This window comes from Epinephelus moara, chromosome 20 (genome assembly GCF_006386435.1).
Source record: "Epinephelus moara isolate mb chromosome 20, YSFRI_EMoa_1.0, whole genome shotgun sequence".
NCBI classification, from domain to species: domain Eukaryota; kingdom Metazoa; phylum Chordata; class Actinopteri; order Perciformes; family Serranidae; genus Epinephelus; species Epinephelus moara.
Window position 1 is genome coordinate 3,090,739 of NC_065525.1, and position 8,693 is coordinate 3,099,431.

The 8,693-nt window shown below is 40.0% G+C and overlaps 2 protein-coding genes across 2 annotated transcripts in view; one reads left to right on the plus strand and one right to left on the minus strand.

The window, feature by feature from the left end:
- Nucleotides 1-6,448, minus strand: part of gins3 (GINS complex subunit 3) — a 15,478-nt gene extending 9,030 nt beyond the window's left edge. Inside the window, exons 1-2 of the mRNA XM_050072299.1 lie at nt 6,159-6,448; nt 4,685-4,918 (exon numbers count right to left, since the gene is read on the minus strand). Of these exons, the coding sequence (XP_049928256.1) occupies nt 4,685-4,918; nt 6,159-6,329 (405 nt within the window). The 5' untranslated portion in view covers nt 6,330-6,448. The remainder of the gene's footprint in view (nt 1-4,684; nt 4,919-6,158) is intronic.
- Nucleotides 6,449-8,310: 1,862 nt separating this feature from the next.
- LOC126407437 (elongin-C-like) lies at nt 8,311-8,687 on the plus strand. The gene has a single exon (XM_050072317.1). The coding sequence runs from the start codon at nt 8,311-8,313 to the stop codon at nt 8,647-8,649; it is 339 nt and encodes a 112-aa protein (XP_049928274.1). The 3' UTR covers nt 8,650-8,687.
- The last annotated feature ends 6 nt before the right edge of the window (nt 8,688-8,693 follow it).

Consider the following 8,693-nt stretch of genomic DNA (forward strand, 5'->3'; position numbering starts at 1 on the left):
AAAATAAATAAATAAACAAATAAATAAGAAAATTAAAAGAAAGTAGAAGCAAAAAAGCAAAACAGAAATACCACAATGCAAACTTATAATTTTTGCAATAATAATAGTAAAAAATAATATCAATAATAATAATATTCAATATTAATAAAGATGATGAGTAACAATAATAATATGGAGGAAGGGTGGAGAAGGAGGGGAGGTCTTTAAATTTATGGGGTGCCTCAGGTCCCTGCCCACCCGCACGGGACAAGCCTGCAGCCACTCCCGCGTGCCCTGGACTGTATGCGGTGCAACACCTTGGCACATTGGCAGCAGTTTAATGGGCCAATTTATTTTGACATGTTATCACACAGGATGTTACATAATCAGGAAGACCCTGAAAGAGGCCCAAGAATGGAGAAAGGTTATTAAGTCTCTCAATGTACCCTTTAGCTCACTGGTACACTAGGGGGTAAAATCCTGTGTCATTTGGAATAATACTAAAAAAAACAAAGAATGTTGATTTTAATATATTCAATGTTATGAATTTTCATACTTAGTTTAAGTTCAAGGTAGCCAAAACAACTGTTTGATTAAGGTTCAAACTGGGTTTGGTCATACTGGATAAAAATATATAATTTATTTAGTTATTTTCTGTTATAGATATTAAAAATTATACCGCTATTATCATAAACAATATGAAATGACACACCCCTTGTCTATATACATCCAAACCAACTGAATTATCACTTGGCAAAACTCAATACACACACAGTGAAGCTGGCAGCAACCACACGCTGCAGAGATGGAGTTAGCATAGCAGGTAAAAAACCCTGCTCCGCTCCATCTACACTTCATGCCCCATGTATTTTAGCTGTAAGACATTTTCAGACATTTTGAAGCCTAAAACACACTGTGATGAAAATGTGTGCAAATGGTTGCACAAGTTTTATTTCCTGAGCTCTAAATTTTGGCTACCTGTCTCACTTTATATATTAATTGAGTATTATTAATTTAAAAAGTTTTAATGTGATATTACTTTGAGAATTCATTAGCCTTATCCCGCATGACATTTTTCCTGATGTTGTCATATGATTCTCAGTTAAAACACCTAAGACGGGGCGTCGGTGGCTTAGTGGGTAGAGCAGGCACCCCATGTACAAGGCTGTTGCTGCAGCAGCCCGGGTTCGTATCCAGCCCGCAGCCCCTTCCTGCATGTCATCCCCCATTCCCCCATCCCCCCCCCCCCCTTAGCTTACCTGTCCATTGAAGGCAAAAATGCCCAAAAAAATATATCTAAACAAAAAAACAAAACACCTAGGACACAATATCTGAAAGTAAGATTTTAGTTTTAAGTAAATAAAATCTTCACAAAGGCAAAAAACATTTCATGCACATCCTATTTTCATTTCTGGTCAACTTGAAACCCTTATTCTTTACTGGGCCAATTACTTTTCAAGCCTGTGTGGTTTAAAACAACCAGGAGGGCGTTTTTCCAACTTAAAATTCTATGAAAACCTTGTGATGTATAAAGCTATATAGGAGTCTTACAGCATGCAACACCACTCTGTTTGTGCTCGTCTGTCAGTGAGATTAGAGATAATCTGCCTGGTAACAGCTGCATCAGACAACCAGTAGTCTGCCATGTTTTCTGATCTGATTGCACCCCCTAGTTGTACCATCTCAAATAACACCACCTGTGTCTGTTTTAGATCTGCATTGCGTCTGTTGATCTGTGAAATTTTGTAGCAAAGCATCTAGGCTGTTGCACAATGCAATATGTATTTATATGAAATCTGACCACACGTTTATGGAGAAATCTTAAAACAAAAAAAAACAACAACAAGCTGTTTTGGCTATTACAAGCTGAAAAATAAATCTTAATCTCTCATGAAAACACAAGTGAACAATAACACTTAGGGCCCTATTTAGATGGTCTAAAACGCAAAGCGCCAGGCGTGTGGCGCATGGGTGTGTCCCAGTCACTTGCTAGTTAGACAGCGCGTTTTCAGACTGTGCGCCATGGCGGAGAGTCTAAAAGGGTTGGACTTTGTGAATTAGTCATGGGTGTGTTTTGGGCGTATCATTCAATAAGCCAATCAGAGTGTCACCTCTCATTCCCTTTAAAAGAGGCGCGATTGGAGCGCATGGTGGAGAGCTAGTTAGATGGCGGACCTACCAACTGGAAAGAGTGAGCGTTTTACAGCTGAGGAGACGATAAATGTATCTCTATATCGACTGTCCCGTCACATCTGATGTCAGATCAAAGGGAATTAGCACCGTTTGGCACGTTTGGCACGCGTAATGGAAACCCAACCTGATTTGATTAACACAGTTGCAAACTAATAAGTTCACATCCCTCTCAGCCAACCACAAACAGCCACAGCATCAGATGGGGAGTATATATTCAGCATCTGTCATCTTAGAAAAGTCAAAAGAAAAGAAACAGAGTGAGACTGCGAGAGAGAAAGAGAGAGCGCACGCGCACGGGAGAAACGCTGTCAACAAATTGTAAGTTATTCAATTTTATTTTAACCCAGGAAGTTAGAGAGCCCAGCTCCCTCTCCAGCATCCTGAACCCCCCCGCCCGAAGGTCCAGGAAGGGCTGGTCCCGTGGCTGCACCCGGGCCGTCTGGTCTGGCTGCACGCGGGCTGCAGAGCTTCCCCCGGGTGCCCCCGGCTGTGCGGCGGGCTGTGTGGCTGCAGAGCTTCCCCCGGGTGCCCCCGGCTGTGCGGCGGGCTGTGTGGCCGCTGTGCATCCTCCTTCTCCTCCTGACAAGATGATCTTCAGTTTTACGTTCTAAAAGCTTTTTTTTTTTTTTAAATGTACATTTGTACTTGTAGGGCTATACGTTTACGTTTTTAGTTCACAGAAGCTGGTTATTGTTGTGTTTATGTCAAAATAAAGTTTATCAAACGTTTTCACATCTTTGATTTTGTGATTTACATGCCAAAATGATCACAATTCATTTGGGAAAGACAAGTTCATTTTACAGGCTATGCATCATCAGCCCGTGGAGGACCTCCCGGATTATGATGATCATTATTACTGCAATTAGATCATTTTGATTAATGATTGACCATTAAGACGTGTTTCTGATAAATATTGTAATGTGCACAATAATAACCTTTCACATTGTAATCATATTTTCATTTGTTATCTTTTGCATATGTGTGGCTGCTCCGTGTGTGTCTGAGCAGAGTGCATGCGCGCTGTGCACCCGCCTAGAGACACATATTACTAACTTGTTTAACAGCGAAATATTGCGCCGTTGACTTTAGACCAGGTTTTTGTTGGTCACTGGCGCATTTGCTTTTTACGTTATCTAACTAGCAACGCGCCATGACTGCGCCTGACCACTCCTCATTTTTAGACCAACACACCCAGAGAAGCGCAAGTTCATTTGCTAGTTAGGCTAGTTAGTTAGACCATCTAAATAGGGCCCTTAAAGTCTCTCTCCAGACACATTTTAAAGAATGTTCTTACACTATTACTAATATTTTAACAGGGTCCCACTAAAGAGTTAAGATCCTATATTTTAACACTTAAAGTTTCTTTTGGACCCAGTGTCCTAAATTAACTTTCTGACTCACCACCGGCCAAGTAGAGTAGAGGGCTGGTAGAAGAAAAACTCCACCAGCCAAGCCTTTTTTTTTTAACGGCCAAAATAATAAATTGCCTCTTTGCGTCACATATACATGTGTTTCAGTACATTTCATTGAGATAATAAGGTAAATTGTTGAAAACAAACTTAAAGAAGAGGCCAGAGCAAAATCTGAAGCAAAACGCTTTCATGTATTGAACAGCTCATCATCACAGTCTCAGTATGAGAATACGCTCCCTCTGATCAGCAGTGATGCAGTGTATCTGACGATGGCTTTTATTCTTAAAGGTAAAAATGGAAAGAGCGAAGATGTAATGTGCTGCCGTTGATAATGTGGGAGGCAATTAAGAGTTTGTCATTTTAATTCAGACTACAGAGCCTTCGTGCTATTATTTTGTTACCGTGATAATTGTGCGCACACGGCTATACATTAGCATCGCAGTAGCGAGCAGCAGACTGGCGGCAAGTGATATTTTAGCAGATCAGCTGATGTCCCGCACAGTAAATAGTGCTGCAAAACTAGGAGAGCTCAAGACGATAAACAACGGCACCGTATAGATGTGCGTAAAAACACATTTGTAGTGTGTGTGTGTGTGTGTGTGTGTGTGTGTGTGTGTGTGTGTGTATCTGTGAAACTCCGACACTGACAGCAGAGCAGCGTGTTCCTAAACGACACCAAAACAGCACAGACATTTTATTACATGTCAATTTCGGTATAAACATTTACCTGCCAGTGTGATGGATAGCCCTCTTTAATATACTTGCCAAACAAAAATCTACCCGCATTTGGCGCTTGGTGGGTGTTAATTTCAAACCCTGCATTAAAGGGTCTGCAGAGACATGCTGTGTGCTTGATAAATTAATGAAATCATTGTAAATTAAACGTAATGAGTAAAACAAGCCCCCCCTGTTGGATTTAAATATTTATTTGTTAATGGTCTCAACAGTGTAGACCTGCCTGGGTTCTATTTTAAATTGTTTCATGCCAATAATGCCAATACCAACAATGAGGTTTGACATTCAGTATCAGTATCAGTGATTTTTGGTACTTTCTAGTGTTAAATGAACTCTTTGTGTTGATGTTTGTGCATGAAGTTCACCTGCAGCAGCGTTTGTGCAATCTCAGGGTTCTCTGGGTTGTCAAAGTGCAGCATCTGGGACCCCAGGCCATAGTAGTAGGGTCCCATCTTGTGCAGGTCCACCACGTTGGGGTCGGCATTGAACACAGTCCTCCAGCCCTCTCTGTACACCTTTGGAAGCTCGATTGTCAACACTCTCCTCTTCCTCTCATACAAACCCTTTGAGAGCCACAGAGGAAGCTCCATCTTTGTACCCTGAGATTAAGGAAACAGACTTCAGAAGAGGAGAAATTGTCAAGACCTCTGCTCTCTGGGGTGCATACTGCAGGTATATGTGTCTGTGCAGGCATAGGTCTGTGTCCACTCTGTCTAGTTTTAAAGAAACACGTTCATATGAAATGCTCTTTGCGTTTTGATTTAACTTAATCACAGCAAACATTCTGACTTGTTATGGCACTGGAAAAAGCACAGCTGTTAACGATAATAATGGACAGTGAGCCAGCAAGCACAACAGATAATATGAGGTTAATGTCACGTCATGTTAATTTTTTTTAGACGAGGTGCCATCTTGTGAGGAACGCACTGTGTTGCCTGTAACTACAGTAATTTTCTCCCATACTTAGTAGATAAAATTACTCATTTCCGGGCTAGCATTACCCCCTCTTCTACTCACTTCTCCACTTACCCTATTCCGGCCATCAATTTTGGACTCTTTTTCACCCATTTCCCTGCAAGACCTCACTTAGCTGATGAGCAGTATGAAAGTGTGGAGGGATCCGGGGGCATGCTCCCCTGGGAGAAAATTTTGTATATATTTGATTTAAAGGCATCAATCTGGTGAATTCTGAGAGCCAAGTTATAGATTTCAACATCTTTGTGCTTTTTATGTGAAAAATGTTCTGTTTTTACTGATAAAAACACTAGTGGTATGTTATGGTGAAGTGTTACACTTAAAATACGGCTATGGAAAGAAACAGTTTCTTACTTCTTCAAGTAACGTTACGTTTTCATGAAATGTGAGTTGTAACGTAAAGTTACTTCTGTTGTTAGATGTTGAGGTTCAATTCAGCCAACCAATAACAGAACAAAGACATTTGATTGTGATAAATTATTTAATTTTTACTGCTGAGTTCTGCAAAACGTATCAGTGTCCACTACGAAATATGACTTGACATCACTAAAGTTGATATTTAATTAACGCAACTATTACGTTTTTTGTTTTTTTGTTTTTTTTTTAAAAAGTGGCCTTGTTTAATTTTTTAGCAGTCTAAATTAATTTTCGACCACGTATGTGACAATGCCAGTACAGAAAGGTAACGTTAACAGTAAACTGCTGAATGTTAAATGAGGTTGTATGAACTGTCTTTACATAACAAAAGACCTGTGCCTGGTCTCTGCTTTTAGCTGTATTGCTGATCGATACTGGTAACTCTGAATAAATACACTAACAAACATGTGTAACTATCATGACATTGTCTCCAGTAACTTCACCGACCTCCAGTATGTCTTGCGTGTCACTGGACTTCTCCAGAAACCCCAGCCGGGGAAAACGGCACTCTGTCCGGATGGGAAGTCTCTCATGAGACAGCAAAATATCGTCCAGAGACAAAAAATTCTCCTCCATCCCCACCCCAGCCTGTACAGGCTGATATGACTGTGTATCCATTTTGTACCTGAATGATGCCGAAAGTTTTTTTTTACGAAATCTATTTCTTGAATTATCGAGCAGAGACGTCTCCTGTCTTTCTTTCCTGTGTTGTTTACAACTCTTCCGCCTCACGGTTTTGGCGCCAGGACCTGTTGACCAATCAGAGCGCTCCTGTGAGATCCAGACCAGAGCGATAGATATCGCTCTGATCCAGACCAGAGCAGTCGATTAGATTCAATCTGTGTCAGTCAAAGAAATCTTCTTTTTATTAACTTGTAGACAAAACAAAAATGACACCTTACACAACTTTGATAAAAACTCAATGAATAAACTAAGAACTTACCATCTAACTTTACCTATACCCCCCAAAACGAAAGAAACACATTTCAAAATTATGAACGCCATTTATCCTTCTAATATTGATTAGGCCTAATACGTGCTCATTTTGTTAAAATGATATTAAACCACAGACCATATATTTCTCTCATGTAGTTAATACATACATTTTGGCTGGACATTCACAAATAGATCAAACAAAATATCCCACCATTTCCAGCTCATATCTCTTGAGACAATGTCACATTTGGTATGATCTAGGAAAAAATGATTAATGCTGTTGTAATGTAATCACCCCCAGCTGGTTTCTGTTTCCTTTTATAATGAATTTAAACTGCACATGAAGTCTTTAATACTGATAAAAGGAAGAAAAGCACAAAAGAGTATATTCTTTAACATTTTCCAGTTGCATCAGAAAAAATAGGTAATTTATATTCCCCCTTGTATGTTGTTTATTTTATTTTATTATTATTCTATTACTTTGTCCCCCTTTGTTGTTTGATATTACAGTTCTATTCAGAACTTTCAGTTTAAAGCACTACATTTGTACTAAATGTGCAGTCTTGTAGCTATTGTATGATGTTTATATTTGTTTTCTATACAATTATTCATTTTGGAAATGTATTGTATTTCCCGGTACCCGGTAATGTGAATGTTGCATACATGTTCTGTACATTTTAAATAAAAATCATTTTTAAAAAAACAACTTATTTTTCTGTGGGGTTTACGGTGGTTGCCATCCAAATACATAGCATTACCGCCACCTACTGGATTTTGTTATTTTCACAGTGCAAACTATGGGCCGTTCTGATTGTCCCTGTATTTCGACTGCACAACTTACAACCATGGCAATAAATGCCAAAAATCCCCTCTGGTCCACTCAGATATTCTGATCTGCTCCATTTACTTTCTGCTGCAGCTCCCTTTGTACTCATACCATTGCATCATGTCTTATTCTCTTCACTTAGTAGCTTCAGCATATGATAGTCCCCTGCTGATTTTATTCACTTTCACTCATTTGATTCTCTGTGGACACTGTGCTGACCCTTGGTGACGCTTGGTGATTTGTCCATGCTGTTATGATTGTTTTTCTGCTTTTTCTGATTTTAAAGCTCACTTTTTTTGTTTGTTTGCTTTTTAAGTTTTGAATTAAATACAATAGGCTGCCTGTACTATACTGTGATCTTTTCCAACGGTGAAATGAATGACAATATTAAATTAGGCTTTTTTTGCCATTAAAAGTCAAGTGCTATTACACATTTAGCCTTAATATCACCACCACAAAGTTAAAGCCCCCTGGTGTCCCGTTCCAAGAATGTTTAGCAGTCATAAAGCTTTATTATTATTATTATTATTATTATTATTACACAGAAATAAGATAAGTATTGGAAATTCACCCTTGAATTTCTGTGCTTCTCTTTTGCTCTGTCCTGCTTGTTGTCCGGGTATCAACAGCCTGGTGGCTAACGTTAGCTGAAACGCGATCTCCACTCCTCATTCTTCTGTAAAGTGGGCTGACAGATATTACGGAACAGGATGGACGGTGAAGAGAGAACCTACGGTGGCTGCGAAGGGCCAGATGCCATGTATGTGAAATTGATCTCTTCAGATGGCCATGAATTCATTGTGAAAAGAGAACACGCCTTGACATCTGGGACTANGGATGGACGGTGAAGAGAGAACCTACGGTGGCTGCGAAGGGCCAGATGCCATGTATGTGAAATTGATCTCTTCAGATGGCCATGAATTCATTGTGAAAAGAGAACCCGCCTTGACATCTGGGACTATCAAAGCCATGTTAAGCGGACCAGGTCAGTTTGCTGAGAATGAAACCAATGAGGTGAACTTCAGGGAGATCCCGTCTCACGTCCTGTCCAAGGTCTGCATGTACTTCACCTACAAGGTCCGCTACACCAACAGCTCCACAGAAATCCCTGAATTCCCCATCGCTCCGGAGATCGCACTGGAACTGCTCATGGCTGCCAACTTTTTGGATTGCTAAAGTTACAAGAAAAATGTAGCCGCTTGAAACAGTTTTAGGTTGTT